Below are 22,124 nucleotides of genomic sequence, written 5' to 3'. Positions count from 1 at the left end.
ATCAAAAACGTTCAGGAGCTGATACAGAAAAGCAGCAGAAAACTAAGGTTTCCTCCTCCATGTAGTCCAAATGTGTCAAAAGAAAATTTAAGAATAAATGGCTTCCTTGTTCAAACAAACAAACAAACAAAAAACACCTCTAGACATTGCCAAATGTCCTAGGGTGGGTTGGAAAATTTCCCTTACCACTAGTACATACATATAAATGTCATAATTTACCATTTCATAGACACTTTCATATAGTTTGTACCTTGAAAGCAGCTCCAGTCTTTATAATACTACCAAAAGGTGGTAATTCTTTCTTTCTTTCTTTCTTTTTTTTTTTTTATAGATAAAAAGTCTGAGGCCCAGGGGACTTAATCCTAAACTCATAAAACAGGTAAAGGGAACAGGTGGGATCTGAGCCCTGTTCTTCAGTCTGCAGAGACCGCTTTCTCCCTCACACTCCTCTGGTGCTTCTCTTTAATAGCAAACAATCAGTTACAGTCTCGTAAATGTCTAACAATGGGGAGCCAGCTCAGTAAATTATAGTGCATCCCCTGGATGGAATATTATGCAGCTATTAAAATGATGGAGAGCCATTAAAAATGAAAACTATGTAACAACATGGAAAAAATGTGAACTGGATTACATTAAGTTAAAAAAAAACTAGAAAATAAAACTGTGTCTACATTGTGATTACAACTATAAGGCAGTGCATCTATGTGTGGATGGCTGATGTGTTCCATTGAGGAGATTAAGCATCATTTTCCTTTCTTCTTTGATATCCATTATAGTTATCAGAATGTCTTTGTGAACCTTATTTCTAAGTAGTAGCGGAGAAATGATGAAATTTAAAGTTTGTCACAGGTCCATTTGGATTAGTGGAACTCAAGTTTCTCTGAGCCCTTGGGGTGTGGCAAGGGATTGATATACCTTACTAACCCCAAATAGCACTGTTATGTGTATGGTCCTGAGCCCAGGCCCCTCTCCTCCCACTGACCAACTTCCCCTAAGCACAATAAGCTCAAAGTGCAGAAGAAAACAGCTCTGAAGGCCTCAGTGTGGATTGCTTGGGGAGCCGGGCTATTAGCAATATACAGTCTTAGAGTAGTAGACATGTGTGTCTGTCAGAGGTACTGAGCAGCGCACTAGTCTCATGCATTATGCATCAAGAGTGGCCTGGCACCCTGGCCCGGCCGTGCGGGAGAAGTCTTGCAAAAGGAACATCTGATGAACTGATTGGAATGTCAAAATGTCATTAAGGATAAATTAATGGATGTGTTACTTTGGCTGTAAGAGGCAGTGCCAGCAAGACATCAGGCAGCCAGCGGGCTGTTCTCCAGTCCAAGACAGACGGCGTTTGCAATGGAGATTCATGGTCTTGATGCATTGTGAGGTGCTTTGCGGGGAGAAGAATAAACAGAAATGCTCCAGCACTTAAGCGCCGTAAAATCACAAGCATGAGATAAATTAATTAGTGTACACTAGGAAGGCGGCTGGTCTGTCTGCACTCCTGGGGAAAGCTAGAATGGATGGCATCGGTTTAGAGATGACGGGTCCCAACACCAGCCTCCTAAAGAAAGCAATTGAATTTAATGTGCAATCATAAACTGAAGCTGATGGAAAGATAAGTCTGCTCTGCATTTGTTTTTTCAGAAATACTATTTCAGTCTATTGCTTCAAGTTATTTGTGTCTGGGGGGTCAAGTAACTTAGGAAATTGGGCAGTCCTAGGAACTGGTCCTGCTTCTAATGCCACAGAGGGTGGATTATCGTACCCCACACAGGAACCACTCTTGGGGACACCTGACTCCTCCTGTGCCATCCTGGCTGGGGTGGTTCATTTTCCTGTGATGGGAGGCTCACCATCTCACAGTCAGCCTGTCAGACTTAGATCATTGGATCAGCATTGCCAGAAAGTTCTTTAGGCTTCCCTAGCATCTTCCTCCTTACAACAAAAATAACTACTATCTATTAAGCACCTGCTAGGTGACAGGCACTGGGCTCTGGCCAAGTTACAACCTTGTATCATTTCCATTTTGTAGTATAGGAAAATGAAGATCAGAGAGAGTGAGACACAAGCTCAGGAGCGCACAGTTAGTATATGGCAGGACCAAGATCCAAAGCCAGTGTGCTGAGGCCAAGGCTGATGACCTAACCACCATACAGTTCTAAGTCCTGTTACCTCCACTCACTAAACGGAGCAACACAGAACGTGAGAGCACAAGGCAGATGGGACCTCACCCAGGGCCCTTTGCTAAGCAGCTGGCCCGGGCTGGACTGACCACCTTTCTGCCACAGTCCTTTTCCTGGAGGTAAGTTATCATGGCCCCACTTCTCTTTCCTTGCCTTTTATTCATAAAATTCCATGTATGAACTTATCCTCAAAATGCAAAAACGAGTTTCATATTTATATATTAACAATGAAAAATTAGAATATGAATTTTTGAAAGTCAATACTATTTTTAAAAAATTTACAAAATATTTTTAGATGTTGATAGACATTTATTTCATTCATTTATTTTTATGTGGTGCTGAGGATGGAACCCAGTGTCTCACACCTGCTAGGCAAGTGCTCTACCACTGAACCACAACCCCAGCCTCGAAAGTCAGTAATGACAATGGCACAAAAGAAAAGAAACTCAGGTATAAGACCACCCAAACATGCAAAGGATATACATTCCAAAAACTACGAGAGAGGGAGTGGAAAACGATCAAGGAAGATGTGAACGAAGGGACGTACCATGTTCCCAGGATAGAAGGTTCCATATTGCTAAGTGGTCAGTTCTTACCAGAATGATCTACAGATACACTGCAAGCCCAATCAAAGCCCAGCAGGATTTCTTGCAACAAGCTGAAAGAACTGTGCATTTATTCTAAAGAGAAGAGGGGAAGCTTCCAAACCTCAACTGTACAGATAATACAACCTGAAACTTAATTTATCAAGTTAAATACCTTCATTACCCAGATACTTTTTTTTTTTTTTGGTACTGGGGATTGAACTCAGGGGCGCCTAACCACTGAGCTACATTCCCAGCCCTTTATATATTTTATTTAGAGACAGGATCTCACTAAGTTGCTCAGGGCTTTGCTAAGTGGCTGAAGCTGGCTTTGAACTCACGATCCTCTTGCCTCAGACTCCTGAGCCCCTGGGATTACAACCATGCGCCATCTAGCCTGGCCTATTTGGTTACTTTTATAAAGAGTATTTCTCTGTGTCTGGTACAACTGAATTTGAATAAAAAGTCTATCCAGGGCACAACGCTTTATATAGGACATCATAAACACAAATGTGTTAAAAGACAAAAGTTCCTCAATAAACTTAAAAGTGGGCCTCACAGGTCTGTTTGAAGAACAACCACAAAAGCAGTCTCAACCCTAGCCTCTCTTTAATCTTCGTCCTTATGTCTCCATTGCAGATTATAAATTGCATACCAACTATTCAAAGGTGAATGATTTTATTTCGGTTTCACTCTTGTATAATGTGTGCAGTGAGTGTATTTGAAGCAATGGAGGTTGGTACAGGGATTTGCTTGCTTGTTGCTTTTCCTGTTGTAATTTGGGGCAGTGGTTTTAAACTTTCAGGTTGGGCCAACTTTGAACCCTATTCACTGTTTACATACCTGGCTCAGATCTACAAAACGCCTCTCTGTGGGGCAGAGGCTATAGTTCTTATCAGTTTTGCTACCATGTAAAGCGAAGTAGCTTCTTTCAGAATCCTTGCCACACCCATCCCTAATCCCTGGAAAGGACCCAGCACTGGTAATTGGTACCTCTTTATTCCATGGGCTTCTTTTTTTCATACAACCTGTGCTAGGGACAATTGTTGAGCCTTTTTTCTTGAATTTAAAATGATATTTTGGCACTGGATTAACTCAAAGATTTCATGAGATGTCTATGTGAAAGTACTCTTGTGAACTGTAAAATACAAGTAGGTATAATAATATAAAATAAAAATATACTAAGACATACAATGTCTTACATACAATGCATACCTACTCTGCACCAAACAAGAGAACCAGGTGCTGTATATGTACCACATTTCTTTGTACTGTCATTGGTGATGGACCCATTTAAATAGATTAAATGTTGTGCAATGTATGTGTCTATCAAAACATCACATGTACAGTTTTTATGCTTTTGCCTATCAGTCAAAATAAATTTAATTAAAAAATTTTAAAAATCTTAAAGAACCAGCTACTGTGCATGCATTATCTTATGCGGTCCTGATCAATCCCAATGGCAACTGTGTTATCACTGTCCCCAATTTACAGAGGAGGAGAGACTCAGAGAAGTTACATTAGAAAGTGGCACAGTCCAGGATTTGAACCCAAATCTGGTCCATGTTCTTTGCATAACAATATTGTTTCCAAGTACTGGGTATTGTTGTTCCTCACCATTCTGAGCTATGGCAAAACTGTTGCTTAATACCCTTAAGAAATGGGAGATGAGATTATGGAAGAATAATTTATTAAGCACATTGCCCCTTGCCCAGGTGGCTGGCAAACAACTGCATGCTAACAAGAGTGTATGCACACACCCTGAATCAGCCAGGGATCTCCTGGAAGAAAAAAAGAAGCCTCAGTCCCTACTTTCCTGGCAGCAAAGATAAGAAAAAAGAATAGTATGAAATCCTATACCAACCAGATTTGAGCTTAGATTTTTCACCAAAAGTTCTTTTCTCATCCAATAGATGCCCAAATGATAAATGGCAAGGGAAGGAAGAAGAAAATACAGTATAAAGACTATCTCAGCTTTTCTCAGCTGCTAAGGTGCTTTCCAAAACAAAACAAACCTTCTTTAGTCTTGAGGCTTCAATTTGGTTCATACCCTTAGTAAAACCATATTTTCACTCTTTGAAAAAAATCAAGTCTTCCATTAAAAATGGGTTTTTGACAGCACTAAGCTTTCCATCCTTTCACTTTAAAAACATGGGTGATGGTAACATACCCACCAATTCCACTCTCTTGGAAAATTCTGCACAAGGGTTCAAAGCCATTGAGATGAAAAATTGCTCTGGAAAGCAGTTCAGTCAAGTTTTTTTTTTAATTTTTTATTTCCCTTTAAAAAGGAGATTTCATCAGTACAAGTATGGGGCTCTTTGAGGTTTCGGGGATGAAGAGATGCTTCTGAACAAACATCTCCCAGGAGATTAATCATGGCCGAGGGCCCTTTCCTCCTTACAGAGGCACCAAGACCACTCTGAGGAATGACTACTGCAAAAAAAAATATTACATGCTATTTAAATATGTGCCGAGGGGCATTTTTGCCATTCATTAAATGACCTCAACATGTTTATGAACAGCCTGAGAATAGTCTGCCTGAATATCTAGGAAGGAAAATGATGCTGTCAAATAGCATCTTCTGTGGACTTTGCCTCCCAACTTGGGTTGTATCATCATTGCGAAAGCCCTGCCTCTCTGAGGAGCCTCTGGGACCAAAATTTTTCAACTAAGGACTGGGTTAAACATCCAGACCAAGCCTTCATGTAACTCCTCCAAATGCCCTTATTTGATGACCCTGGATTCTCAAGAGCTTCCAGATAGGTATCCTCAATCACGCTCTCCTGAGGAAGAACCTGGGGAACCTCACGATGTCTAGGCACTGCCCGGCCCAGCTCCAGCTACATCAGCCCTCCAACCTTCGGTACAGGTTGAGAGTTGTGTTCCCTTCCCACCGGATTATCCTCCCTAAACAAAAATCCAATTCATCTGAGCTCTGTCCCCAGGAAGGAGACAGCATTTCCAATGGCCCAATTCAGAATTGAGTGAGAACCCTACATTCTGTTTTTCTGAGACCATCACTTTTTTAAAGGAAGGTGTTGGCAGCCACATCACAAGGGACAAGCCGGTCCCCAGTACTTATATTTGGAAATAGCTATGGCAGCCTTCTAACTTTCAACCTCAGCCCTATTTCTGCTCACTGATCTACAAAGTGTTCTTGCATAAAAATGACATTGCCTACCCTTGTGGTTCTGTCCAGAATCACCAGTCATCTCTGATCTCTCTTGTAGATACCAGCAGGGATAGGTGCCAGGAGGACAGGTACTCTACTCAATTCAGGTGTGTGTGGGAATTTGTAAAGCTTAAGAGCTGCCATCTCAGATGACCTGTTTTATTCTATTTAATCAATTCTTCCTCTCACCTCTTGTCTGGTGGCTTCAATTGACACACCCAATTACTGCTACTCCTGCACACATAGTTCAACTATTTCATTCATGATCATCCCCCCTACATAATGTATTCTTTAATTTTTAAAGACAGTCTAATGAGTTAGGCACAATCTCTTCCATTTTATAGATGAGAAAACTGAAACACTGAGGGGTTTGGGATTCACAGCTGATAAGCAGTGAATTCAAATTTCCCCCTTCCCTTTCTTTTCCTCTCTACTCCATTCCTTTCCTCCTCTTCAAGTTTTTTTTTTCCCTAACATGTCACCAAACTAGTTATAAAAAATAAAAGTGTGTATGTGTGTGTGTTTGAAGATAGTGTGGTAAAGGAGAAAAGTAAGTGAATGCATTATTTCTTTAAGGAATGCCTCTACTACTTAATACCAGAAAATTTACTGAACCATTTAGGTCACAGGGTCTGTCCTCAAAGCAAACCCAGTGATGTCCTCCCCTTTGTTTTCAGTGCCTCTCTTTCATGCATTTATAACAAGATTTCATAACTATTTGCTGACATGCCCAAGTCCCTTTTGAGTTGTAAGTTCCTTGAAAGAAGAACATTTCTTATTAAATCCTCAACACCTGGCTCAGTGCTTAGCACAAAGGAATGGCTCAGTAGATGCTCATGAATGAACAGAATTCCACTTAAACACCAACGCTGTTCTAGCATGTCAGCATTATCACCCATTTTACAGATGAGAAACTGAAGTTGAGACAGAATCCAGTGACTTCTATAAAACAGTAGAGTCAGCATGCCCAGGGTTCTTTTCTTCCCAGCGTCATCGTCTACCTAGTAAGACCTTGATGAATACACCCGAGTCTTCACACACAACTAGGTACTGAAGCTCTTTGGAGGAGTTAAAGCACTATACACAAACAAGATGTAATCATTATCATTCTCATCAACATTACAGGACTTAACTAAAGCACTTCCTTCCATTCACAGCACTAAGCTGAAACACTTAGGCATTCCTAGTATGTACAGCTGAGAATCCAGTCTTTGCTGCACCCTTCGGTGCAAGCATCGTCACCACTTTGAGGATGCTTGCTGAAGGCAGAGCTTTCAGGAGTAAACCTACTTCTGTCCTGGACACACATTGCTAAGAGGCACTGTGGCTCAGCACTTCTGACCCTGGCTCTTTTCCATGCTGTTCCAGCAAAAGGTATTACTATGGTTTTCTTGGTGATGCACCTTGAACTCTTCCAAGGGAGAGCTAGGTAGGAGCATCCCCATAGACCTCATGCCCAGTGCAAGCACAGATGAGCAGCAAATGCTTGTGAATAAATAACTGCCCCAGGCAGGACTAGTTAGTTTACCTAATCATCAGGCACAAAGTAATGGTTGGCATGCCAAGGGTCCAAAGGCCATAGAGAACATGCTCTGGGCAGGGAGATACAGACATTCCACCCAACTTGTCTCCAGTGGCCAAAGTGTAGAAAAGCAACAGGAGTACCACAGGTTGGGTTTCCGGACAATCAGACTCTGAGACACCACATGCAGGGTGTGCATTGGGGAAGCTTCACCTACAGAAGGAAAATAAAGGAAGGAAATGGAAGAGAAGGTGAAGGGAAAGGGAGAATTGGAACAGTGATGTGGTCACAGTGATGGCTTAAGCCAGCTCCATGGGAGGTCTTACAGCTGGGGTGACTTCGACATCCCTATTTGATCTGCTATTGGATGACCTTGGGTGAAGCCACATCAAAGAGCAAGTCCTGAGAGGGCTGTTGGTCCAGAGCTGTCTGCCAGCAGCAGTGCTGGGGGGTAAGTCCCTCCCTCCTGGAGGAGATCAGAGTGGCACATCAGGGTCCTCCCCAGGTATTTCCTGCTGACCACATTTCAGTCAATCACTCCTGCAGAGAATCGCCTCCACTTTCACTTCTTCATAAAAGTCAAGTGCATTTGCAGAGCAACAACCTTTAGAAGCATAGACAGACCTTTCTAAGCCGCAAGGCATCTTTAACACCTGATAGGTATTAAAACTTAAACTTAGGTATAAACTTACAACAATCCTTTGCCACCTTTGGAGCAGAAACACTCATTTGTATTTCCCCTGATTAAAGTGACAGAGCCTCTGACTTATAGATTTGCTCTGTTTGGTATTCATGACTGATGTGTTTCGACTCTAATCCAATAGAGTAAACACTAAAGCACCCGCTCAGTCACAATCCCTATCCAAATCTATCTACACACGATCTAGCCCAGTGTATTTATCTCATGGTGACAGTGTTCATTAATTGTATGCATTTATAATTGTGACGTGCAAGTACAAATGCAGTGATTCTAAACCTGAAACCAATATAAAACTACAAAATAGGTGATCTGAAAGCCTGCCATCACCAGACACCAAAATAAACGAAAATGGATGTTAACTAACTTCTAGAGAATGGAGTAATGTAACTCAATAAGAGATAAAACCAAATTTCGGGGTGTCAACCACATTCACCCACCATGTATAGGCAATCAGCACAATCTTAAGATGCCAGGTTTGTTCTGGGTCCTGAGCTAGCCAATGGGAAATGAAAGATGAGCAATACATAGTTCTTATCTTATCTTATTTGCAAAAAGATGGACATGCAAATATTCTAAGGGTAGTCTGGCATCATCTGAGAAGTTTACCTGAATGAGTGAGTCTAAGGGTGAATGATTGAGAGATGAGTACAGTAATAAAGGTTTCAATCCAGGGTTATGGATACTGTCTACGGAAAATTGGAGAAGGCCACCATAATAAGAGATAATGCTTCCTTTAAACAAAAAGATTGTGATTTTCTGGCAAAATAATAATCTGAAGTGCTTATTAAAATGCACGTTCCCAGGCCTTGCTTTCAAAGAGACTGAGCTCTGGGGTGGTGGAGTCTGCAGATCAGATTCTCACCAGAGTTCTCCCCTAGACTGAACGACCAGAGTGACGGGGAACTCTTTGTCCTGAATGCATGATAATGCCTTAGATGTTCACCTGCCAACATCTGCTGATGGCACTTGGTAATTGATATGCATCCTCTTTAAGTAGTTTTCTTCTATCCTTATTTTTTCTTAATTTTTATTCCAAGAGGTTGATGAATTACCAAAAATGATTTTGAGTATCTCTTGATATAATCATTTTTAAAAGTCTCTTTAAATATAGTGAAGCAATGAAACAGTTAATGATGTGAAAAGGTATATGCATTTGGGGAAAGAGGCAGTCTCTCACATTGGGCTGAGGTCCTACTATGTGCTGGACATATTATAAATATTACAACCATTGAAACTTTGCAGGGTTTCTATATGTGTGTGTTTTTAAATCTTCATTTTACATTCCAGAAAACTGAGATTTAGAAATAAAATTTCTTCTTCAGGTCACTCAGGTGCAAAACCAGGAGCAAAATTTGCCATAAAGTTACAGAAGTAAGCAAGGCATAGGGTCTGGGACTGTGTAAAAATTGACACCATTTTTTTTTTTTTTCCTTTTAAAAGACCATGTCCTTGTGAACTTTGGCTGCTGTCTCCTGGTTACATTTTGTTCCTTCATTTGTTCCATATACATCTCCTGTACATTCCTGGGGGTCCACTATGTGTGTTAGGGGTGTCACAGGGAGCACCCTCATGAGTCAGGAACAACCATAAGACACATCTTCAACTGCCCGTGATACAAATAACCACAATGAGAGGAGACAGAAAGGGTGGAGCATCAGGGAAGGTTTCTGGGAGGAACCTTGAAGCCTCTGAGCCTTGAAGAAGATGCAGAATTTGGGTTTGCTAAAACAAGGGGAGACAGAATGCATATGGGAAAAGTCGAGGAGGCCCATGGACTAAGTAGTGTCTACAGACAGAGACCAGAACGTGTCAGCTTCCCACCTCTGGGACACATGCACGAGGCATTTGTCCAAGGCCAAGTGAACAGCTATGTGCTCTCTCTCTCCACCGGAACAACTGGTAAACCGTTAGTGCTTTTTAAAGAACTCCTACATGAACATGTCTTTGTTCAACATGATTACTGTGCCCATCACACACCTCAAGGCAAATTAACCTGTGGACACACGCCAACTCTTAACTTCCTTTTACGAGGCAAACACTGAACAAAAGAAGTTGTTGGGAGCTGCTTTGCTATAGAAAGGCAAAAAGGAACCCCACAGAAGCAATTCTGTTGATTCCAAATGTGAGGAACGAAGACTTCTATTCATAAGATACCTACTGTGTGCCCGCCACCCTAAGCAGACTCTCTCTTTATCCCTTGCCACAGTGCTGGAAAGTCACTGTTGTTATCACCATTTTGCAGAAGAAGAAACTGGGTCTCAAAGTAGTTCCATGATGGTTCAATCTGACAAGAGAGGCAGACCTGGAATTTTGGTCTAGGTCTGACACCAAAACCCATATTTCTCCTTTTGTGTGCGTGTAGACTGGAGAGATGGGGAAGAATCCTATCCTGAAAATCTATGGATTGCCAGATCCTTGTATCCACAGCTCTGCTTTTGCTGGGCCAATGTCATCCTAGTGATTAGTATTCTTTTGACCAAAGCTTATTCTAGATCACTGGTTACCTCCGAGGCAGCAGCCCAGGACTATCAGCTCTGACTTCCCTTAGCATGCTCCCTGTGCACAGCAATATCTGGAGACCAGGCCAGTTCTCAGCATGGTGGACACAGGATTGCACCCAGGGTCTCCTCCTTGCCCTTCCAGAATAGGTGCTGCTTCTTGCCCCTACTGAAGGAAACAAGGCTCTATAGGCACAGATTGGCATTTAGAATTAGCTCTCTTGCAACCTGGCTAAGGTCTCTCCAAACACATGGTCCAGGCAGGAGTCCCTCCATCCTCTGAAGAAGAGGGATTGGTAAGAAAGTTAGGGAGGGATTGAGGGTCATATTGTCCTGGGTCCACACTCTGGCCCTACTGCTTCCTGGTTGTATAGACACATCTTCAAACTTGAGTCTTCATCTGTAAATAAAATCAACACAATGACATGTATCTTGCAGGACTTGTTATAAGCATCAGATGGATGTGACTTGTAGTTGGAACTGACAGTAATTCCTCTCAGCTTCTGCCCCTTGTGGATTGGTACAGGGTTGACCTCAACCCCCTTTGTGTCTGTGACACCAAGCGCAGGATGCAGTACATAGTGGGAGCTCAATAAAGCAGGGTGAGTCTTGAATATCATCCTTTCCCTACTCTCAAAAGTATAGGATGAGGATTGGCAAACCATGACCTGCAGGCCCAATCTGGCCTGCTGTCTTTTTCTGTTGTTATTTTAAGTAGGTTTTATTGGAACATAACCACACTCATTCATGCACCTATTTTCTATGATTGCTTTCACGGTACAAAATCAAAGCTGAGTAGATGCAAAGGCAAAAAATTTACTGTCTGGCTTCTTACAGAAAATGTTTGGGACTCCTGGTCTTGTATATAGATCATTTCAGGGAGAGTACTTAGTGTCCTCTTTGTTTTAAGGAAATAAAAATTCTTCCACTCCTCCTCTCCACTCAAGATATCCTCTCTCCCTGGTTTATTTACTTTTCTTCTTATTGCTTCCAATAATTCGCTTACTATTCATTTTTATTATATATGTTGTTTACTTTCTATGACTCACACTAAAAAGTTCCATGTGGGAGGAGGTTTTAATTTGTGCCAACTCCTAAATCCCCAGAACCTTGAGTGGTACCAGGTGCATGGTGGGCACTCCGTGTACAGGTGTTTAATGAATAAACTCTGAGTTCACCAAAGAGATTGGTCAGCCAAACTATGATGGAACTTTCCTCTTTCATGGACTATTTTGGGGTTTATGAGGGACCATGTATTTCCCAACCCCATTGAGGAGGTAACTTTTTCTATGCTATAGAGGGACAATGGGGACACTGGTTAAGTCATTGCCTCTCAAACGTTAATGAGAAAATGAATCACTGGGGGATCTCGTTAAGTTGTAGGTTTTGATTCGGGAAGTCTGAGCTGGGGTCCTAAATGCTGCATTTACCACGTTGCTGCTGGTCTCTGGTCTACATGCTGAGTAACAAGGGTTCAAAATTCCCCTTAAGGTACCCCATGATCCCTACATTTGGACCCCCTTCAAATCTAGGGATCCTGGAGATCATGTTATGGTTTAGATATGAGGTGTCCCCCAAAAGCTCATGTGAGTCGATGTGAAAAAGTTTAGAGGTGAAATGATTGGGTAATGAGAGCCTTACCCTAGTCAGTGCATTTATCCCCTGATAGGGATTAACTGAGGGGTGACTGTAGGCAGGTAGGGTGTGCATGGAGGAGGTGGGTCACTGGGTGTGTGCCTTTGTGTCGAGATGAGGAGGGCTCTTTCTCTGCTTCCTGGTGCCATGTCCCCAGTTGCTTTTCTCTGCCACACTCCTCTGCCATATTGTTCTGCATCACTTCAAGCCCCTAGGAATAAAGCCAGATGCCTATGGACTTAGACCTCTAAAACTGTGAGCCCCCAAATAAGGTTTTCCTCCTCTAATTATTCTTGTCAGGTCTTTAGGTCACAATAGTGGAAACGCTGACTAAACAGGTCATCATTTCTTTTCTGTTCCTTTCTCTTCATTTCCATGCCTCCCTCTCAATCCTAAGTTCTCGTTAGACCCATCTTTCCTCCCCTCTGAGGCTGCCCCCAGATCCTCCTTCCCATAGTCTCCTCCTGTCCAGCATCTCTAGCCTCGTCCTTCCCCACAGGCTCTTCCACTCTATCTATACCTCTGTCCAGCACTTTCTGATCTTTCAGGTAACCAATCGCATCTTTCTCCTCTGCTTTTTGGCCAACAGCTATAAAAAAAAAAAAAAAAAAGGGACCTTCCTCATGATCCTCAGGCAGGATGGCTTCCTCTCCCAACCTCACCCCATAACCTGCAGAAGTGACTTCTGTTGTCTGAATGTCTGGGCTGTGCCCCAGCCCTTAGCCTCTGTCTCCTGCAGCATCTGTAAGGGTCAACCGATCCTTCCTTTTGCTGTGGCTTTCTCCTCCTGGTTCCTGTGGTTTTCTTCTTATCATCTGTCTGCTTTGCTGGCTCTCTCCCCTTCTGAATTTTTAATCACAGTCAGTTTCTGGCCCTCAGCCCTCAGTCCTGTTTGCCCTTTAATCTTTCTTCAGTCCTGATTCCTGATTCCGTCCACCCTATGCTCTCAACTGTCCTCTCTCAGAGGAAGGTCCTAACATCTACATCCTGCCCAAACTCTACCTCTGCATTTCTAAGTTCCATGGAAAAATTTTGTTCAGGAATTCCACTAGCATCCTCAGCCCAACGTATCTAGTTACGTTTATTCTCTTTACTTCAAATCATTTTTCTCCCCAGAAGTCTGTTTCCAAGAAAATACATCTCCCCTCACATTCATTGCTGAGTGGCTTTAGGAGAATGACTTACCTTCTCTGAACAATTTAACATCTCATTAAATAAGGATAATGGGAGCTATCAGCCTGGGCTATTATAAGGACTTAGTGAGCTAATGTATGCACAAGGTACTTGGCATGTGCTGATAATCTCCACTTCTTTCCTCCTGTCCAGATGATTAAATATACCTTATCTGTTCAGTCCCTTTAATGCTGAGGTGGTTCATCTTCTTTGGCAAGTGTTTTCTGGAGGTTGGGGACAGGGAATGGAGCTCCAAAGAAAATCTAACCATATAAGATATCTCTACAGAAGGCAGAATATTGCAGAGAATTGCTCAATGGTAACATAATACACAACACTCCGAGTGCTTTGGGGCTGGTGGATACAGAATTATGACTTTTGTTATGGAAACCCTGTGTCCCGTTCACATGCTCTGCTTTCCAGGGCTGGCATGAGTTCCACGTTCTAGGGCCTGTGATGTAGAACTCCATGTTTGCACCAACTAAAAGGCCCTTGTTTATCAATGTATCTGAATTACAAGCATCTGCATATCTGACTCCTATGCTTCTACACTGCTCACCTTCAATCCCACCATGAAGCCCAGCAGAGTGCAGAGCATGCAGTGGGCATCCAAAGACAGCACAGTGCAGTTACCCTGGCTAACCGAAGGAGGAAGTGAGAATCACAGAGGTTGTGATGGGTCACTGCATGCCCACACCTGCTGTGGAATATCGACTCCATAAGAACCCTTGGAAGACCAGAGGGGTTCCCTGTGGTCACCATTACTGCCACCACCCCTTATGGTTTCTGAAAGGTGGAAGCAAGGAAACCAACATTTCATAAAGCATCAGTTTAGGGCTAGGTACTTTCCAAATTCATCTCCTTCTCTTTTTGAGACAACTTTATGAGTTAGGCACTATTATCCTAATTTTACAGTTAAGAGAAATGAGGTTCAAAGCATTTAGGAAACTTGCTCAAGACTGTACAATCACTGAGCAAGTGACAGGACTTGAATGCAGAACTGCAGGAGTCCTAAAGGTCATTCTCTTTCCATCACAAGCAAAAAATACACCATATTATTTCATACCTCTATGCCTTTGCAAATGCTGTTCCCACCAATCAGAATCTTTCTTTTCTCCACTGGTAGGTAAATGCCTCTGTAAATACAGGGATGACTGTCTCCTACATTATTGAAAAGCTAGTTACTCAACTCAGGGCTCTTTTACTACGTTATGTGTACATATTTCTCAACTAACATTTCACTTGTTTGATTTTTATGCTGACCTCTCAGATAGGCCTGAGCACCACAAGAGTGAGAATCAAAGTCCTAGTCATTTCTCTGTCTACACTGTCTGGAACATTCTGGAACATAATGTGCATATTCAATGCATGTTTGTTGAATGAATTAATGAATGAATGACTCAATGAACAGATGAAATCAGTCCTCCAGTATTGATGGTGGGGGTTCATTTTTTTCCTATATGACATGAGGGTAGTGGTACCATGATCTTATCTGCTTATTGCTTGGCCCTTAATTACCCAGGGTGGATGGGCAGCTATTTTTCTGGCTCCATCTTCATCTTGAGGGTGTAAACAGATGGTCGCTGACTCTCTCCCAAGGCTGGGTGTACCAGGGTTGAGGGAAAGACATAGAGTGGTGGGCAATACACTTTCCTAGGAGCCAGGTTTTCTGAGTTTTAATCCCATTCTTCTGCTAGCTGGATGTGTGATAAGTTCACATATCTATCTCTGAATCTCAATTTCCCAAAATGGAAAATGCATATTAGAATGTGGGATGCCTTCAATTGTTTTCTAACTTTTTAATCATCAAGGATCTACCATATAGAGTTTTTCTCCTTTATCCTCATGTTTATTAATAAAAATAACACTCCACTTATGTATGATCTATCAAGATGTATAAATGCATTCTAGTGTCATGTACAACAAATTAGAACAAATAAAAAAATTTAAAAAAATAATCACTTAAAGAAAAGGAAAACAACCACCTTTGCATAGTAAGTGCAAAAAAGAATTTGATAGGCCAGCAGCTATCTATAACTCCAAACAAAAGGAACTGATAATGTGAGATAACTAATGCTAAATGCCAAACAGATAATTCCAGCCCAAAGCAAAGACCTTGCATGCTTTTTCACCTGTGGGATTGGGTCTAGATAAAGTCATGGTTACCTGCAGTCTTCCTGAAATAGTGGAAATAGTCAATTGCCTCCTTTCTAACATTAGAGTCCCCTGGGCTACACAATCCCCCAAGAAGACACAAATACACTCAGAGATCTGTGATTTTGTCTTATGTATGCAAGTCCTACTGGAGGATTTGATTCCTTTCTTGCTGGAATTCAGGGACTCCTTACTAGAAAATTGCACTCAGAAAGGAGAAACAGACCCTCTTGACTCCAGAAATGGGGGGGGGGGATTAAGATGGTAGAAACATAACAGACTTGAACAATGACAGTGCATTTTCAAATGGAAAACATCTACGTAAAACAGAAAACTCCAGGGCTACACTTGACTTAGACAGAAGGGTATGAGAAACCAACAGACAATTGGTTGGTGCAGGAAATGCATGCTACAGGTTCCCTTATGGGGCATGATGCAAAGTTAACACCGGCTCGATACTTACAAGTAATAGGAGTAGGAATAAGCATTTCTTCTATATATTGATGGGCAGTCAGATGAAGGAAATGTCCAAAAAGGGGGAAAAAGAAAAGACAAACAAAGAAGAATTAGATTTATATGAAATCTTGGCTCTTAGAAATGCACATTTTATTTTAGCATCCCTAAGCTCAAGGAGATGCAGGTTTCTCTATCAGTCATCTTTGCTGAGAATCAGATAATTTCAATGGCAGAAGAAATGAAAGAGACATCTCCTATGAGAGGAAAACTCACTACCTCATGCAGAGAAAGCTGAGTTTCATGTTGGCTGTTTTTGCTGTTTGACAGTTCTTCCTTATGGCCAACTAAAACTAGCTTCCTTGTAATTATGGAATTTTTGTCTTGAATCAGCTTTCTGTGGCATCTTGAAACTAGTCTACCATTCTCCCACACGACAGTGTTCCTACCATCTAAACCACACCACAATCACTCCTTGGGTCTTTTCTATTTCAGATGAAAGAACATGAGATCTTATTTAGGAAGGTCATTCCCAAAGCAAGGAAATCATAGGCAGCATCCAATATGGCTCCCCCATGACTCCCACTTTCTAGTGCAGACACATGTGCAGTACCCTCCCACACAGAAACAGGGTTGGCCTTGTGTGACCAATGACATCTTATAGGAATTATGTTCTATATGTTCTGGGACTTTCTAAACTAGGTATAAAAGAAGACTGTAGCTCTAAGTCTTTGGAATTCTCTTGGAACCTCGGGTCTCCATGTAAGAAGTTCAACTTCCCTGAGGCCACCATGCTGGAGAGATCACATTGGAGAGGGCCCTGAGATGACTTAAAGAGAAAGCAACGTCCAGCCATCCTCCAGCCATTCCATCCCCAATCAATAAGTTGCCCAGCTGAGACCCTTGACATCATGGAACAGAAAAAAGCCATTCCCTTTAAGCCCTCCCCTCCATAAAGATTCATGAACAATAAATAATTGCCATTTTTCAAGTTATTACATTTCTGAAGGGCATCAAAATTCAGCCTCATCATGAATAAGCACTGTAATAAGAAGGAGGCATTCCAATTTTCAATCTGAACAGACCTTTGAATAAACTCTGTACTTTTGTATTCTCATCTGTTGTTTAGGTATGTTGAACTAGATTAGTAGTTTTCAAACTGTGTTCCCAGGATCTCAGGGGTTCAACAGAGCAGGTTCATTGTAATGGAGGAGAAGGACATTGAGAAGGTGGTGCTGTTGCTCCCATGTCATCCACAAAAACTAGACCATCTCCATTTTTATCTATTTTGTAAATTGGAGTTTCATCTAAGATTTCACATAAAGCTTGGAAAATCACTGCCTTCGATTTCTTTCTAATGTCCCTCACTAGCTGTTGCCTTCTGAGCAATCACAAACCTCAAAGAAGTCCATCATATTTCCTTTGTTGTAATCTGCCTGATGTTGTTAGAAAATAAATAGGAATGTTTTTATTTCACATCAGATCTTGGTATGCTGATCATAAGAGATACATTTGAGGATTGATAAAAAATTGCTAGAAAATTCAGGTTCCAAAATATCCATCTGACTCCTCTCTTGAATTATTTGATTAATTGCAACCATTATCCCATTTACTTGTCATCAGAAGATATAGTCTTCATAACCAGAGGTAGGAACACATAGTCAGGGCCCAAAAATTATCCTCTTTCAAGTAGTAAGTGACTAAAGCCCTCAAGGCAGGGCTACCTCTAGCTTTTTCTTGCCCATCAACAAAGCCCAACCCAAGCCCTACAGCCTCAGAAGTAAAGTGACTCTGAGAGATAAAGACAGAAGCACATGTCTCCTTGGGAGGATGATCTGGGGCATGGCTACCCGAAAAACTATTCGATATCCTGGACCAAATGAACAGTGGTCCTGGATGATGAAAGAGAGTGAAAAACCCAGAACTGTAATGGATGGAAATGGAATAACTCCCAGCAAGTCATCAAATCCCCTTCACCAGCCACACAGGTTGCCACTGTAAGATCATTCCTGTGCTTCATCACAGGCTGGTCCCATGCCTAGAAATGTTATTTTTCAGGGTCAGAAAGCTCAGGATCCATTTGATGAAGATTTACAAATATCTCTTGGCATGGTTTGAATGTTCCCTCTGAAATTCATGTTGAAACTTAATCCCCAAATTCATATGCTTATGACATTTGGAAGTAAGGCCTTTGGGAGGTAACTGGGATCAGATAATGTCATCAGGGTGGGACACTGGGATGGGACTGGTTGCTTTATAGGAAGAGGAAGAGAGACCTGAGCTGACCCATGCTTGCTCTCACCATGCCTTCCACCATGCTATGATGCAGCAAGAAGCCTGTCCCCAGATGCCAAGCAGAGGACAGCATTACATTCTTAGACTTCCCAGCCTCCAGAACTGTGAGAAGCAAGTTTCTGTTCTTTACAAATTATCTAGCTTCTGGTATTTTGTGATAGTAACAGAAAACAGACTATGATACCTGTATTCTCCATATTGTTAAGATGTTGGGCTGAGAACCAAGAGCACAGTATTCTAATCCCATTTCTTTTTCTTTCTCTTGCTTAGTGTGACTTCTTGGGCAAGTTGATTCCTCCATGTACACTTCTGTTTCCTGATCCATGCACCAAGTACCTGGCACAGATGACTGACTGACAGCTCAAAAATGTCGAGCAGTGGAAAGATGAGAAGGCTTGGCATCTCGGTACCATCATTTACAAGCCACATTTAGTGACTTGAGCAAGTGATGAAACAGCAGAGTCCCGGTTTCTCAAGTTTGGAGGAAATAGTTAACCAATAGTTATTGGGGCCATCGAGATTAAGTAATTATATTCAAATTTGGTGATACATAATGTATAGTGTTTCATGTAAAATACATTAAACTAGTATCAGGTTATATTACCCTACACTTGGAATACAAGTGGGATGGATACTTGTATGTTCCCACCTGATCCGCAGATGTAAGATTTACTGCACTTACTCTGGTCACCAGAACAAAGTGACCTCCTTAGTGTGGGCGTTGCTCTTGGGTCTCATCACACACTAACTCGTGCATTCTTTACAACTGCCTTAACAGATAGTTGTCATCATCATCTTCACTTTACAGATGAGGAAACTGAGGCAAGAAGGTAAAGTAGCTGGCTGAAGGGTCACCACCACCTTTGCCAGCATTCTGGCTCTGAAGCCCACGGTCTCACCTACTGTGCTGCCTTCCAGGAGGCAGGGAAACAGGAGCAACAGTGAGCCAGGCTTGGAGATGCCACAGGTCTTATCTCTTAATCCTCCCACAGCCCTGTGAAGCAGACATTGTTATGCTCACTTTTAATTGAGGAATCTGGGGCTCTAAGAGGTCACTTCTCACTAGGTCAAAGGTTTTGTGGATCTTTGGACCAGTTGCAAAGTTTCCATTCCAAGGTGGACTTCCTCACTGCCTGAGCCCTCCTCAAGCCCCCCAGGCTGCACTCAGGACTCTGACCCTCTAGGTGTTCTGCTCTCAACCTCTAAGATTCACCTCTGCCTGGGTCACCTCCTCCAGACAGCATGTCCCCCTCTTCACCTTCAAACCACAACCACCTCTTCCAAGTAGCTTTTCTGAGTTATCCAGGTGTTGCCCAAAACCAGCATTTTCCCTGACCTGGTTTCAAAGAAATTCCTAGAATATTGGCAACAGAAAAAAATTTATTAATTGAGTATCTTTTCCCAATTAAACTTCAAAGTCTACCAGGGCAAGCATCATAGGCTTGTGACCAAAATACAGTTTACATGTATGTTTTCTCTGAGCCTTGAAGAAACTTTAACTGAAGGTCTGAATTTACGGAGATACAGTGATATTGAAAGTAACAGATTGCCTGAAACTAAAAATCCTGAGCAGAAGGACAGTTGTGCTTAAAAATAAAAATAAAACAATAACACTAAACTTAATAAATCATATTGCAGAATCTTTATTTCAGCTGGCTGACAAGATTGCTTTCAGGAACAGTTTACCTATGTTCTATACCATTTTAACAGGACTAAGTTTTTATCTAACAGCCCATTTGACCATCTACCTATCCATCTATCTTGTAAATCTATCCATCCATCTCATAAACCAACCATCCCTTCCTCCCTTCCTTCCTTCCTTCTTTCCTTCCTTCCTTTGTTCCTTCCTTCCTTCTTTCCTTTGATTCACCTATTAGTCCATTACATAAGTCTACTCAGTCACCTCTCCATCCATTAGCTTACCTACCCATCCATTCAACAATCCATCCACCATCTATGCATCCATCTTTCCATTAATTAATTCAGCAAAAACCTCCTATATGCCTGTCTCTCCCATGTGCAAATGAGATCCTGATCTAGCCCACTTGTCTGACATGAGAGCCAGGAAGAAAATCATAAAACTGATGATAATAATGGCTACCAGTTAAATAGCAGGCTATCACTTATGTACCAGGTACAGTTCTAAGTAAATGAGGGGGAGTATAACCCTATAAGTTTATTGTCCCTATTTTACATACAAAGAAAACAAGATTAAATAACTTGTCCAAATTGACATGTTTGATAAGTGGCATAGCAGGTGTTAGAATCTGGTGAATCTTACTTAGGAGACTGTGTTAATCATTGCTATGTTATATTTTCTTCCATGGAGATAAATGGTATGATGTGGAGACACAGGGGTCACACCTGGAGGCAGGCATGGGGAAGGAAAGCAGGCAAAGTGGACTGGAATTTGTGATATTTATATCAGAAAGATTAAAGGAAACCAGATGGGGTAGGGGGAAGAGTATTCTTAGGTAGAAGGAACTGTTTTGTGGACAGGGTGGGTGGGCTAGCAAGGAGAGAGTGCCAAGATGTTGGAAAGGCTAGTTCCCGAAAAAGCTTAAGGAGCTCAGGCTCAGTCCCACAGGTCATAGGGAAAACCCAAGAAGCCAAGTGGTCAAATACTTGTTCTAGATGAGTGAGTCTGACAAGAGTGTGAAGAGAAAGCCAGAGGAGAGACACCCAACTGGTCGTGTGACCCTAGAAGCTGTAGCAAAGGCCAAGACAAGTAACGTTCTCAGTGATCACGGGAATAGAAAAGAAGAGGCGAATGTGAAGGGTGATTCCAACACAGAGTCAACAGGTGATTAAATGTGAGCACATTCAGGAGGACTTCACAGTTTCTATCTCAAGTGGCCGCCCACATGGGTGCAAACAGGAGAAGGCTTCCCTTTGCAGGGTGTGTGTTAAGGAGTGAGTTAGAATAGGTGAGGAAAGATGATAGATTTCATTTGGGTTGTTTTCCCACTTCAATGAACCATTCAAAATCATTCCACATGATTTAGCATCTCAGTAAATCCTGTTTCATTTTCCAATCAGATTAGATGGTTAAGAGTATAGACTTCTTCCCCAGAATGCCCAAGCTTGAGACCCAGCTCTGACACTTATTGGTCAGGTGCTTCAGTTAATTTTCTTAAACTCTATGTGTCTTAGTTTTCTGATCTGTAGTTTACACTAATTCAATAATGTGTACTGTCCCTTCTAGTTCACCCAATAGTTAGCTTTTCTGATGCTCTCACAGTTTTACTTTTACTCCCTGAATAGATTACGTGTTTGAAGTCTCAGGCTGTGGTACAACTTTTACAGACTGCTCTCCAGCCTTACCACCCTCCTATCACAGGTTTTTGTATATCACTGACACTGAATGTTGATATTTGGGTCTGTGTTCTGAGTGAAACTCTCTTGTATAGGAGATAGAGTGTCAATCCTGGGCTCCATCTGTTTAAATCCACTGGGGTATTCCATTCAGAATCCTTTTAGGAAATTCCTAGTATCTTCAAGGCACATTTGAGATAAGGATGAATTAGAATAGACAGTGGATGGCCCAGTGGAGGAGACAAGATGTGACTACTAATGACAAATGTAAGGCAGAACATACTGAGATCCTCACAGAAGGGGTCCAGATTATGAGAGATTGCACGTAGGTTATAGGTCAGAAATGGTTCACTGGAGAAAGTGACTTTAGAATTAGGTCTTCAACATAGGTAATATCTGGTCACATGGAGCTGAGGAATGCAAACATTAAATAAAGAGGGAAG

At 41.9% G+C, this 22,124-nt stretch overlaps 1 protein-coding gene across 8 annotated transcripts in view; it reads right to left on the bottom strand.

Moving 5' to 3' along the window:
- Ptprt (protein tyrosine phosphatase receptor type T) overlaps positions 1–22,124 on the bottom strand; it is a 1,023,334-nt gene that overhangs the window by 130,070 nt on the left and 871,140 nt on the right. For 5 of the 8 annotated variants that reach the window (XM_047539644.1, XM_047539637.1, XM_047539640.1 and 2 more), the window contains one exon: positions 16,082–16,111. The exons of the other annotated variants lie outside the window; for them this stretch is intronic. In XM_047539644.1, the coding sequence (XP_047395600.1) occupies positions 16,082–16,111 (30 nt within the window). The remainder of the gene's footprint in view (positions 1–16,081; positions 16,112–22,124) is intronic. 8 annotated transcript variants of the gene reach the window in all.

The sequence above is a fragment of the Sciurus carolinensis genome, chromosome 2 (genome assembly GCF_902686445.1).
Source record: "Sciurus carolinensis chromosome 2, mSciCar1.2, whole genome shotgun sequence".
Lineage (NCBI taxonomy): Eukaryota > Metazoa > Chordata > Mammalia > Rodentia > Sciuridae > Sciurus > Sciurus carolinensis.
This window is presented reverse-complemented; position numbering and strand designations above follow the sequence as displayed.